This window comes from Zootoca vivipara, chromosome 5 (genome assembly GCF_965207765.1).
Source record: "Zootoca vivipara chromosome 5, rZooViv2.hap1.1, whole genome shotgun sequence".
Taxonomy (NCBI): Eukaryota; Metazoa; Chordata; class Lepidosauria; order Squamata; family Lacertidae; genus Zootoca; species Zootoca vivipara.
In genome coordinates, this window is record NC_142588.1 from 42,176,184 (window position 1) to 42,190,582 (window position 14,399).

Consider the following 14,399-nt stretch of genomic DNA (forward strand, 5'->3'; position numbering starts at 1 on the left):
AAAATGTGTACAAAAAATGTGATTATTAGGATAAATTAGCACTTAAATACTGGCAAATTTCAATGAGGATTTTTCTTTTTTCTTTTTCTTTTTTAAAAAAGCGAATTTAAGCTTTGAAAAATGTGAGTGAGAGAAAAGGCAGTTCTAACTCTTCAGTCTTGACAACTATCTTAAACATGGCTCCATGTTCCCAGCCCTGACTTACCAGTCTTGACAAAAAGTGAAGTGAGAGTAAACAATATTTTCATGTTCTCATTGTTTGTATATATTTTTTTATAAAAAAACAAGAACTCAAAATGTATCCATTCGTATTTATAAAGACAGCTTTGCCTTCTTTTCAGGCAGGTGTTAATGAAAATGATTTTTATGATGGTGCTTGGTGTGCAGGACGGAATGATCCGTACCAGTGGATTGAAGTGGATGCTCGGAGGCTAACAAAGTTCACAGGAGTTATCACGCAAGGAAGGAATTCTCTCTGGCTGTAAGTGCATGGATTCTTTCTGACTTTCTACAGAAAACCCAGAAATTTGGGTGATAGTTTTGTGCTATATAAAAACAGCGCTGGAGGAGAAATTAGATTCAGAACATATAAAGGCAAATATACCACATTCATACTTTCTGGAACAATATGGAAATTGAAATACTGCCACCATTCAAATTTCACACTTCTCTGAATGTTGCAATGCAGTTCTCTCCCCAGGTAATGTGTACAAAAATCCTTATATTAAGGTAAGGTTTGCATTGAAATGCATAAAGTGAAAATAACACAGAAAAATGCATTGCTTTAGAAAGAATGGCTTTGCAAAAATGCGTGTATTAGCAAAATTGAAAACAAAAATGTGGATATTAGGAGATATCAAAATGCTGGTAAATATTCCCAAGGGCTTTTTAAATTGGGGGGGGGGGAATCACAAGATGATGCAGAAATGTGGAGAACCAAATTTAAGTTTGGAAAAATGAGAAACTGAGAGAAACTGAAATTGACAGATTCGCAAATGCCTAATAAAGTCAGTAGCGTGCATAATAATGACACTGACATAATTAAACACAAGAGAAATAATGTGCTAGGGAAAGACAATATTTTAAAACAACCAACACTACTTCCCATCATGGACAAAAGTTCCCCAACTTTAGCTTCTGGGATTTGAAGGCACACATCTGTTAGCTAATGCTCTTGGCAGGTTGCTAAGTTGGGACTGATTATTCTCTTTCACTCATGTTGATTGGAGCTTAACTTGAGAGAAATACGAAGGACAGACAGACCTAATTTTGCCTGTTGGCTGGAGATTACCCAACACTGCTCTATCTCTTTGGGCAAATACAGTGGTACCTTGAGTTACAAATGCCTCAGGTTACAAACGCTTCAGGTTACAAACTCCGCTAACCTGGAAGAGTTACCTCGAGTTGAGAACTTTGCCCCAGGATGAGAACGGAAATCGTGTGCCAGAGGCGCAGTGGCAGCAAGAGGCCCCATTAGTAAAAGTGTGCCTCTAGTTAAGAACAGTTTCAGGTTAAGAACGGACCTCCGGAATGAATTAAGTTCATAACTAGAGATACCACTGTACATTTAATTAATATTAATTAATTAATATTCTGACAATGTGGTTGTCACCATGATTTTAGGCTGCATTTGCAGTAAGTAAACTTTCATGGGCACCACACAAACACAAAAGCACACCCCCTCACACACACACCCCTTTTGCTACTGGCTACAACAGAATGCCTCTTCCAGGTCTTATTTCAGTTGGTGAAAGACAGAGGAAAGGTGCCTGGGAAGGTGTCTGTGGTTGCATGTGCAACCATGGGCCTCACATTGGTGAAGCACACCACTGACAGGTGTTTCAAATGGGATGAAGGCGATATTGTTCAGGCAGAAAGCAGGGAGGCTGGTCCTATGTCTTCTTTCAGGATAGTCACATTTGTCAATGTTTGGTGCAGATCACCAAGTTAGTGTGCATGGCCCCTTTAGATTTACAGTGGTACCTCTAGTTACGAACTTAATTCATTCCGGAGGTCCATTCTTAACCTGAAACTGTTCTTAACTAGAGGCGTGCTTTTGCTAATGGGGCCTCTTGCTGCCACTGCACCACTGGCACCATAGCTGCCAAGTTTTCCCTTTTCTCACGAGGAAGCCTATTCAGCATAAGGGAAAATCCCTTAAAAAAAGGGATAACTTGGCAGCTATGACTGGCACATGATTTTCGTTCTCATACTGGGGCAAATTTCTCAACTCGAGGTAACACTTCCAGGTTAGCGGAGTTTGTAACTCGAGGTACCACTGTATTTGAATACAAACCAGTAAATATTTAGATGTATCATAGCACCAAAAAGAAAGAAAGATCAACCTACATCAAAATGTAGAAAATGTGGTGCTGTGGTTAGAATGTCAGAGTAGAACCAGAGTGACCAGGGTTCAAATGAACCCACAGAGTAACCTGGGGCTAGTCACCAACTCTCAGCCTAACCTACCTCAAAGGGTTGTTCTGAGGATAAAACAGGTAGAGGGAGAATGATGTACCCCACCTTGAGCCCCTTGGAAGAAAGTTGGAATATAAGTGTACCAAGAAATAAAACTAAAATAAAATACATTTTCTTTTTCTTTTCTTTTCTTTTTTTTAAAAAAACCTGACAACGAGTTCCTATCAGGGAATAGACTCCTCTTTCTAGGAAGACCGCAGAAAGAAAGAAAGAAAGAAAGAAAGAAAGAAAGAAAGAAAGAAAGAGATTTTAGCATACAGTGAAAAGTCCTGGTCATTGGTGTCTGATTTTTCAGGGGAGGCATGTTCAACAGCTCATTTGCCACTGCACTCAAGGCTCCGGGGCAAAGAGTCACAGAGGAAACCTCTGGCACATGCAGTACCAGAAGGAGGGCCTCCACAAATGACCATAGTGATTGAGCAAGGAGACAGGGAATCTTGCTCTTGATTACTTTAGGGCTCTGTAGACCAACAACAGAATCCGGAACTTGGTCTGGTGGCATACTGGCAGCCAGTGCAATTTCCTCAGCACCAGTGTCGCGTGCTGACAGAGGGCAGTGCCAGCCACAAGTGACATTACCCAGTTCTGCACTAGCTGCAGCTTCTGGACATGAAGGTAGCCCAACATAGAGTACATAAAAAGGTAAGGGGACCCCTGACCATTAGGTCCAGTCGTGACCGACTCTGGGGTTACGGCGCTCATCTCACATTATTGGCCGAGGGAGCCAGCGTACAGCTTCCAGGTCATGTGGCCAGCATGACAAAGCCGCTTCTGGCAAACCAGAGCAGCACATGGAAACGCCGTTTACCTTCCCGCTGTAGCGGTTCCTATTTATCTACTTGCACTTTGACGTGCTTTCGAACTGCTAGGTTGGCAGGAGCTGGGACCAAGCAACGGGAGCTCACCCCGTCACAGGGATTCGAACCGCTGACCTTCTGATCAGCAAGCCCTAGGCTCAGTGGTTTAACCACAGCGCCACCTGGGTCCCATCATGAAGGTAGCCCAACATAGAGTACATAGAAATAATCAATTGTCAAGGTCGCCTGTTCATGGGCCACTGTAGACAAGCTATCTCTTTCCAGGAATGGTCATCGCTTGCATATCAGCTGAAGCTGGTAAAAAGCATCCCTAGCCCCTGAGGCCACTTGAGCAAACTATGTACTTATCCCTTCGAGAGGGAGTGTAACCCCATCTAGAATGGGTAATCAGTGGCCAGTGGCAGTGATCTACCCCCTTTTGGGGGGTTCAGGTCCCCCCTTTTGGGGGGAGCCAGTGATCTACCAGTGATCTACTGGTAGATCATGATCTACCTGTTGGATGTGCCTGTACTAGACTGTGGATCCTACAGGGCCTCTCTCTTGACAGGATTTGGTTTCAGTTTATTGGCGCTCATCCAGCCCACCACACAGTCAAGACACTTTATAACCATAACTCTGCCTCATGTCTTCACTCTAATGTGTGTGTTGGGCCGGGAGGAACAAAACTATATATTTGGCTGGGGAAAGAAGCTTTGTTTCACATATTATAACTTTCCAAACAGAGATTAGAGCTTTCTTTCCCATTATTGCATTTACCCAAAACATATTTTCTCAGATGCAAGTTGCTGATTTCAGTAAGTTTTATTCTAAGGAAGCATGTTTAGCATTGTAGCCTCAATCAAAATTCTAATTTAAGATGCTTAAACAAAAACACTTGTGCTCTATAGAGTGCTGATTAAAATGCAGCTTTTTTGTTCAGACTAATGAACCATAATGGGAAGTCTTCCTGATTAAACCTGGAGAATTATGTTCTGTGCTGGTTTGCCTTCAACAGCCACATGTCAGGAGATGTAGTTAAATGTCCTGTTAAAACACCATGCCGGACATCCAGTTGTTAAAGGAGCTATTAGCCATTTAATAGGCTATGTGCTTCCTCCATGGTCAGAGGCAGTATTCCGCTGAATACCAGTTTATGAGAAAATGGGGGGGGGGACTATTGACATAACAAAATTACCAGCTGACAGTTTTAATTAAGAGCTGAAACTATTCATCACCACCCAAGCTGGGGTTATTACCTAGGCAAGAAGAGCTTTTACTGGCCTTGTCTGTATGGTGCTTCTGCTTTGTCCTTTAGGGATGTATTTGTGCAACAGTAGATACAGTGGTACCTCGCAAGATGAATGCCTCGCGCAACAAAAAAGCTTGCTAGATGAAAGCATCTAGCGATTCTTTGTTGCCTCGCAAGACGAAGTCCGCGTCTCGCAGGACGATTCCCCCCCTGCTCTTTTTTTTGCCATCTGCCATTTGTTTCCGCAAGATGAAAATTTTCGTAAGACGGCACGACCTGGGGAACGAATTATTTTCGTCTTGCGAGGTATGACTGTATAAGGTATTGCAATAGCCAAAGTATTACTTCATTCGGCTTGAATGCTGAGGACTTTATCTGTCTGGAAGTGCCATGCTAGAGCTGGCACAGGGGAGATGCCTTTCCAGCAGCTGCATCACTGCTGCTTATGGGGATGGTGCAGGATCAGGTCAAAGAAGGGGCAAGGCATGAGACTGTGCAGTAGCACAGCTCCAACCTTCACCCTCCCTTGGTCCTGCCCGGTCCAGGTAAGCATCCTGCTGTCAGGAGGACATCTGTGCAGGCCTTCCCATTGCCAGCTGCTCCTGAGCCTCAGAGATAATTGGGCTCTTATTATTTAAATACTGACTACCTGATTGGCTTTGGGATAAGGTTGTTATATAGGTTATTCAATGCTGCAACATTGGAAAGAAAACTGGATGCCATCCAAATATTGTACATTTTGCAGCAATCTTCCTTCCTTCCTTCCTTCCTTCCTTCCTTCCTTCCTTCCTTCCTTCCTTCCTTCCTTCTCTCTTCCTTCCTTTCCTTCCTTCCTTCTTTTATTTCTTTCTTCAAATAAATGTGTTTACTTGAAAACTTAAGAAAGTGCATTTAAGAATTTCTATGTGTATGCGCGCAAGCACGCACCCACACCCACAGTTTCTATTGTCTATCCAGCAATGGCACTTTGCCAAAGGATAGCTACATTCTTTTATAAGAGGCATTCATTTCCCAGTCAGATACTCAATGCTTGCTGGTGGCTCCACGAAGCTGCTAACAGACATCAATACTGGCCATGTGCCAAAAAGCCTTTCCAGCAGGAGGTTAAACCTGAGGAGGCTGGCTAGAAAAAAGAAGAAGAAGGCACCAATGAGAACCAGATCTGCAACCTGGCTTGAAGAAATTCATGTATTTTAAACTTGGAAGGGATTGCCAACCCCGCCTTGAATATATACTAAGTCTCAGGTCTCTAACATGGTGCCCATGGGCACCATAGTGCCCTGAAGCTCCCCTCTTGGCACCCTACCCCTCTCATTTCTTTTTACATAATTGTTTACTTTGGGGGTTGTTTTGTTGGAGAGGTGGACCTTTTAAAAAAACGATGTGTGCTTTATTTCTTTTGGTGAGTGTAGGTGCTTTGCCTGTTGCTTGGTGAGGGGGAAGTTTCTGAGCATCACAAATTTTATTTCTATCAAATAGGTATCTTGTGGTGCCCATGTCACTGAACATAATGTGCCCCAAGCAGAGAGTAGATGTATTCCCAGACCAACTAACAAATGAGTTGAGCTATTACTCTCGATTATAAAGGTGCATGCAGAATCCAGGTATGATCAGCTGTAGTAATAATAATAATGATGATAATTTATTATTTATACCCCGCCCATCTGGCTGGGTTTTCCCAGCCACTCTGGGCAGCTCCCAACAGAATATTAAAAACATGATAAAACATCAAACATTAAAAACTTCCCTAAACAGGGTAAGAGTGAAGGCCATCTAGTATAGGGAGGAGGCCAGTTTAAAAGAGAGTGTTTGAGCATGGGAGCAGAGACTATACCCATACCTTTCAACTAACCTTACTTCTCTACTCAACCACATGTGCCTTTTTTCTTAATTTTATGTGCAACTAGAAAAATAAGTTGAGTGTCCCCTTTGGTTTTTTTAAAAAAACAAAACACAATTGCTCAAGAGGACCAACTTCATTTCAGGCACAAATTTATTTAAATCCTGGTGTACTTTTTTCTTGCCATTTGGCTGTGCACATGAGACAACTACTAAGTTAAAGTATTAGAGAGAGAAAATCTCAACCTGGTCTTTGAGTTTGATTTGCTTCAAAGCGTTCTAGTTGTAAATGTTAGGAAGCTTATGATTAAGGTGAAAACCTGTTCTTTTGACTATTTAGAATTTCCATTCATTCATTATGGCTTTGTGTAGTTAAATAGGGTTTCTGGGGCAATGAAAGGCGAATTCTATCTGCAGGTGCTGCATATATTGCGATGAGCGTTTCCCTGAACTTCCCCAATGAATAATCTCCAATATTGCTATTTCAGACTTGACCCTCTGTTGAAGAGAAACTGCCAATCATGTTGAATTGCATTGAGGTGTGAGGTTATGTGGTGATAGGGACAAATCCTTTAAGCACTTTGGGGATTAGAGCTAGTCTGACAAACTCATGAAGCCAGAAGCTTTGCTTGGGTATTCATCTCTGGAAATTTCAGCTTTGAAACTTCCCATGTTTACAGATGAAGGCCCTATTGGGAAGTTATTGTGAGCACACACAGAGGAAGAAGAAGCAGGATCATGACCCCGTGCATGCTCATCATAAGGTCTAAAGGGGTACAAACTATACAGGTGTGTGTTGTGCCTATGTGATCTGGAACCCTGCCTTTTCTAGGTGGTAGGCCAGTAGTGAATGTGATTGTGTTTGGAATATTGTATCAAGTGCATGACAGCATTTAACGTGTTTGTTTCTTATTTTAAAAATAGCAGTGGTGGGGAAAAGGGGGCAACTGGGATGGGAACTGCAGTGTGCAGGGAATGGTATTAATAGTCCTCCTCTTGTGCATATCCTATGATTCTGACAACCCTCTCCACCAGGGCTGTTTTCCAGAAGATATAGGAAGCCGCAGCAATTGAGGCAACATGGAATTTAATGATTTTATTGTCAAAGTAGCATGCAAACAGGTCACAGCATGCCAGCAAGTACACCAGAGGCCCTTCTGCCACTGTGACTGCCCAAAACAATTATTTGAGGATGCAACACAATGGCAAAGTAGTTCTGCTTTGCCATCTTCCCTGTCATTTGGTAGGCAGAATTATGTAATCTAACGAGTGCCCAGCCAGCTTTGGTGTGAATTTCCCACCACCTAAGTTCCAGTTGTCCCCCAGTTTGCTTCATTGTCTGACGTGTGGGTTCTGCGACACCAGAGAGGATCCTTGGGAATGATCATGTCAACAGCATAGGTTCAACCCCTGGGATCTCCTGGTAGGGTGGAAACTCACTGCCAGTCTGTGTGGATATTACTGGGGTAGATAGACCATTGGTGTGACACAGTGTCAGGCAGCTCCTTTTGCTCCTATGTACTGAAGCTAAGCCAATTGACAAAAAAGGGACACAAACGGAAAATAGAACATTATTCGTACCAAGTATCTGAATCAAACAGGATTCCAAATGACCCCAATTGGTCAAATAGCTAAATATTTAAATATTCTTTTCTTTTTAGATTCAGCTTTTTGTGCAGAATTATGAAAGGGGTAATCCATTTCATGCTTGCACAAAATATATTTGTGACAACATTGCTTTTTAAGCTTTTAAAAATTCAGATTTGGACTGTCTGTTCTATGCTCAAAAATAGCCTTGATAATGAATTCATTATTCTTATGCAGATGGTTGATTTTCCCTCCTATATTTTTATATAGCCATAAATGGGATGCATATCCCTAATTTTGCATGCTACAGGCATATAGTAGTTTTAAACTAATTTAGTTCAGCCCCTCAGCATGTTTTCTGTGATTATAAAACATCTTTCATTTTTGAAAATTACATGAAAAATCTCTTTAAGATTTTATTTATTGCAGCTTATTTACATAAACATGGGTGAGCTATTTTTGATATAGAAGACTATTGCAATCAGAGCTGGGTCAAAACCTCTCAAAATACATTTCCGCCCCTCAAAACATTCAAATGATTGATCTTTTTCTCCCTCCCCCTCAACAAAGAAAGAATTTTTTCTCTGAATATTCTCTACCATGTTTCTGTGCAACCTCTCCCAAATGCCTATGAATGACACTAGGTCCTAGAGCATTGTGGAAGATCCAAGATGTTGCTTATTATGGAGAAGGCCAACACAGTACCTCTTGCTACCACTTTCAGAAGAGGTAACACAAATAAACAGAAAATGAAAAACCAAGGAGGAGGAAAAAGCTGTGCTAATGGTAAATCCAACCCCTGATCAATTGTTGGAGAAATTATCTCCCTTCCCCCCTGAGAAAATCAGTGAAATGGTCCTCATAATTTCTCTGCCCAAAAAAGGAAGGAGATTTTTTTTGGGGGGGGGGATCTGTACACAGTTTGATGTACTTCACTGTGTGTATATGTATTGTACTCCACAAACTACATTTTTAAGCATAAGCCAAACCCAAGATCCACCAGGATGTGCAAGTTTGGAATAAGCAGATCTCTGGCTGATCTGGACTAAGCTTGACTCAGCCGAGGCTACACCAGCTGAAGTCCTCCATCCTAGTTCAGCTGGATTTGTGCCATGGTAAATCTTTCACCCCAGCTCAGCCAACACTCAGTCTGGACTCAGCAGAAGCTGATTGAACTGAGGCTGGTGTAATTCCTGAAATGGGTGTTCTGGGACCATGGCTGGGAACAGGACAAGGGCAGATTTACACCCAGTCTAACCACCTTTCAGCTCAGTTACATGATCCAGCAACCCAGCAGAACATATGAAAATGGTGGTGTAAGTCAAAATAAAGACTTTTTTTCCCTCTGCCAGGCTCAGGCCTGATCAACCTGCTGGGAGTTTGGATCTGGGGCAACTTTTTCCAACTTAACTTAAGACAATGTATCTTCTGCTAGCTTCCTATAGTTAGGATTTTTTTGGCTGCTGTGTACGTGGCACATTTTACATTTTGTAAGTGAGTCCCCAAAACTGTGTTTGGCCATACCCCCAGTGTGTGTTTGGAAACATGGAGAGCATGCATCTGTTTTCTAATAGGTAAATATGACCACAGATTTATAGGAAGTAGGGAGAAATAAATGAGAAGACAAAATAGTGCTTACTTTTCTTTCCAAAATGCTTAACCGTGAAATATACAATCAATCCCATGTTTTTTCCTGGTGGGATATTCAGACCTGCACTCTGATACGTACACCTGTTTAGGAGTAGGTCCCATCAAATTCAGCAGGACTTCCTTCAGAACTATTATTCCAAGGATGCCAGGCTCCAAAATAGACATACCTAAGACTGATGAGTAACAGGGCAGTCTCGAGTAGGTCGCGCGCCCTGGTGCTGAGGGGCGGAGATCGCTCCGGTGCCCCCGCCCTCGCAGGGCACAGCATGGTTTCCGTGCGGCTTTGCCGCGCGGCGCCCTACCTACCGGCCCAGCGCCCTGCCGCACCGCGCCAACGGGGGTCTACGTAGAGCCAGCCCTGATGAACATGGCCAGATGTTTTTTTACATGTTCCTGGTAGTTCTAAGTCTCCTTGAGCTGATAACATTGTGGGGGAATGGTTATATAAGGCAAACTAAAATCTGGACTGGCCACTGCTTATAGAGTTTTAAAAATTCCAGTTGCCCTGCTTTTAACTACAGTAATTAGGCAATTTCATCCATTAACAAATTCAGTAGTGCTGCATCTCATTAGTGGCGGTATTTTGAATGTTTTTTTGTCTGCGTTTTCTTTTCTCCTTTGCATTCTACTACTGGTTTTCTCTTTTAATTGGCATTTGGCTTGGGTTTCTCTTCTATAACACTGCTAGATGGAATATTGCCTCCAAAGCAATATTCATCTTTGCAGTAGGATCAGGTAGGACAATAATTTTCATTAATGTGGTTGGGGAGCAGGGAAGGAGAAACAAATTGAGATTAGTTACTGAACTTGTATGAAGCTTTGAAATTGCTCGCACTTGCATTGTTTTTGTATCACTTTACATCTAGAAAGACTTGAGACGCCAGTCTGTCCCCCCCCCCCCGAGCTAAAGCCCTAGCAAAGTTATGCCCTTAGAGATTTCTAAACAGACAGAAGTTTAGGAAACTGTTTAAAGGGCTTTGGGGCTATTGACGTCAAAAGATTGTGTGACAAGCATTAAACCAGTGTATAAAAAGCCTTCAGATTCCAGCTTTTAAATACAAACATATTCCACAAATCTGTTTCCCCCCCCCCCCGAATATCTTCAGCAGATTTCTTTTTTAAATACCAGATTGTTGAAATAATGGGGAAGTTACCTATTCATTTAAGTGGAATCATTCTTGCTATGTTAGTCCAATGTGATCTGTCAAGAAAGAGACCAAACTCTGCCGCACAATAGAAAAAAGAGAACATATCTATGTTCAAAACTTACATTAATTTTATATCATTTATCCTTACTACCTGCCCCTCAAGAACCTAAGGGTCATAGTATACCGTGTTTCCCCTTTTTTAAGACGTAGTCATTATATAAGCCATAGCAGGATTTCTAAGCAATTGCGCGATACAAGCCATACCCCGAAAATAAGACATACTGATAGACCCTTCACCCAGTAGCAATAACCCCCCTCCCGCCAGCCAACCCCCCCTTAAAAATATCTCCATTTTGCTGTCGCTCCACAGACACGTATTTCCTTTAAAAGCTTGTAAAAATGCACTGAAGAGCCGTAGCTGCTGGCTGCCGAAGCCTCGTGACCTCCGTGAGCGCGTCTGTCTCTCTCTCTCCCCCCGCCCCCTGCGTCTCTCTCTCTCTCTCTCTCTCTCTCTCTCTCTCTCTCACACACACACACAGAGAGAGAGAGAGAGAGAGAGAGAGCACCCACCTCTCGCTTCCCCCCACCTTTCCCTTCCATTCTATGCGCCCACCCCTGAGTTGCCTGTTGATTTCCTCTTGACGGGAGAGGGGCGATTGAATGCAAAGGCTGTTTTCCCTTTAAGGGAGAGATCTCCGTGTGCGCGTCTGTGTCCTCTGTCTCTCTGTCTCTCTGTCTCTCTCTCTCACACACACACAGAACCCACCTCTCGCTTCCCTCCACCTTTCCCTTCCATTCTATGCGTCCACCCATGAGTTGCCTGTTGATTTCCTCTTGACGGGAGAGGAGCGATTGAATGCAAAGGCTGTTTTCCCTTTAAGGGAGAGATCTCCGTGTGCGCGTCTGTGTCTCTCTGTCTCTCTGTCTCTCTCTCTCTCTCACACACACACACACAGAACCCACCTCTCGCTTCCCTCCACCTTTCCCTTCCATTCTATGCGTCCACCCATGAGTTGCCTGTTGATTTCCTCTTGACGGCAGTCTCCTGTGTCTGATTGTTGTCTCCTTGCAGCCTTCCTTTCTACCTTATGCTTGCTTGTCTGTGGAGCTGCCCCTTTAAGGATTTGTAAGTAGTCTGGATCGCAGTCCTTGCCTTGGGGACTTTTTTTAAAAAATTAAGGACTTTTTCCTTCTTGCTGTTTGTGAGCACAAAAGCTAAACTGCCGGTCCTAGCTTCCTTTACCCACAAAATTTTACCTTGCTAGCTCAATTGCTTCTTAATTGCTACCATTTACCAAGTCAGCAATCTTAATTGCTGTTTAGCTGGCTTCTTTGTTCTCAGCAGGTAGCTTCTTTGCTATCAGTGATAGCACTACAAAGTTCTGGTTACAGGTAGGTAGCCGTGTTGGTCTGGGTCGAAGTAAAATAAAAAAATTCCTTCAGTAGCACCTTAAAGACTCATACCAAAATAAAACTTAGTTGGTCTTTAAGGTGCTACTGAAGGAATTTTTTTATTTTAGCACTACAAAGTGTTACATTGTTGGAACTTAAGTCTTGGGCAGCTGGCTAGTAGAGATCCTTATTTGCTTTACTATAGGCTACTGCTAGGACTGTATCACACAGATAGATTCCATTATACTGGTTTAGATTTAAGAAGCTCCAGTGTAGCAGATTGCTATTAAGTGAGTCCCCACATCAGAGGAGAGAGAGAGCAGCCCTTTGAGAACATCCCAGGGCTGGGGAGAGAGGGCTGGGCCAGGGACGCACACACCTCCCTTCCCTCAGACTCATAATAAAAATACGAGTAAGACATCCCACCAAAAATAAGCCACCCTGTGGTTTTTTGAGAAAAAAAAGTAATAAGACGGTGTCTTAAAAAAGGGGAAACACGGTAATGAGAGACAAATTAGATGGCATAGTTCTGTCCTTGAGTGAACAAGATTTTTTGCTTTTGTTTCCACAGACTGTCAGCGTGGGTGGGTGGCGGGTGCACACAGGGCCGGTGCTAGGGCTTTTTGCGCCCTGGGCAAAAAAGCTTCTGGCGCCCCCCCCCCCGGGCGCATGCGTCATGACGCACGCACAACACAGCTGATGCCCCTGCGTCCCCTCCATTGGTGTTGTGGGGGGCACGCTGTGAGCTCAGTGAACGGGCGGGCGGCAGCAGTGCCCATAGCTGAAGGCTTCAGCTGCGGGCGCTTGCCGCCGCTACCGCCACCGCTCGCTCGCTGCAGCCACTGCTGGGGGGCTCTCGGCATCCCCTCCATAGGCGGGAGGACGCTGAGCTCTCCTTTCGGCTCGTGCTCCTCCCGCCTATGGAGGGGACGCTGTGAGATCCTCAGCGAGCGAGTGGGTGGGCGGGCGGGCAGCGGCGGCGGCAACGCCCATAGCTGAAGGCTTTGGCTGCGGGTGCTTGCCGCCACTAGCGCCGCCGCTCGCTCGCTGCAGCTGCCGCTGGGGAGCTCTCGGCGTCCCCTCCATAGGCGGGAGGGCGCTGAGCTCTCCTAGAGCCAGCTCTGCCGCCTGGCTGGCTGTAGAGCGCGGAAGCCCGCCCGCCCCCACTGGGCTCATGGCGCTCGGACGGCGCTGTCGCTGCTGCGCTGGGCGCGGCAGCGCTCAGGTTCCCCCGCCTCCCCGTCATGTGGCGCAGCCCTGCGCCCCCTGCAGAGCATTGCAGGGAAGCGCCTCAGCAGCAGCAGGAGAGAAAGCTGCGAGCGGAGGGCAGCGGGCGGCGGGCAGGGGGCAGGCTGGCAGCGCCCCCTCCATGACGGCGATCTAGGTGGTTGCCTAGCTCGCCTTTATGGACGCTCCGGCCCTGGGTGCACAATCGATAGGTTGGAGACTTTAACTTATTGCATCCTACTATGATTCCAATTTGCACCCGGGGCTCTACTGACTGCAGCATTGCAAAAAGGTTCACATTCATTTCCGAGTGTACGGAATTTTTTTTGTTATTGATTCCTTTCCTGTACAACTACAAGGGGTGATATGGCTATGTGCTATCCAATTGTAAAATAGAAGCCAAACCAAGTAGCCCAGAACCATCTCACTTTTGCAGTGTAGATGACAGATGCACATATAAGTAATTGGCGTATTTGTTTGCTACCCAGGGCTCCTTGGGAAGGAATGATGGGATATAAATATGCCTCTGAGCCTTTATTGCGTATGGGGCAATGTGTAAATGGGGATGATTGTATTGGCGGCTACCCTCTATGAGTTGAAGTGGGGAATCTACTTATGTGTGATCATAATGCCTGAATAGAGCTTTAAAATAAGGGAAATGGTGGATGAAGGAAAGAGCGCTGATTCAGTTCAAACCCCACCCCACCCCTGTTGCTTTTATCTAAAGAAAAAGATTTTGGAAGACCTATTCATTGACCTTTCCCATCCCATTTGATTGGGAGCAGGGTGTCATTCGAAAACACAATGATGGACTTGATGCATTTTGATCTGATTTGGAAAAGCAATTTTGATCCTGTGGATCTTTAAATGTAGTTCATTTAGCACCATTAAATTCAAATAGTGTGCAAGCAAGACCATGTTCCGGTGAACAGCTGTTTCAACTCAGTGAATACATCAAAACTTCCTCTGCAAGCCATTAGTATATAAGTAAGCAGAGTTATAGACTTTATGTTGACATACATAGTTTTATTG

The 14,399-nt window shown here is 44.2% G+C and overlaps 1 protein-coding gene across 1 annotated transcript in view; it reads left to right on the forward strand.

Moving 5' to 3' along the window:
* The window catches only part of CPXM2 (carboxypeptidase X, M14 family member 2), a 68,503-nt gene that overhangs the window by 30,851 nt on the left and 23,253 nt on the right, over positions 1–14,399 (forward strand). Inside the window, exon 4 of the mRNA XM_035138310.3 lies at positions 342–481. Coding sequence (XP_034994201.1) covers positions 342–481 — 140 coding nt within the window. The remainder of the gene's footprint in view (positions 1–341; positions 482–14,399) is intronic.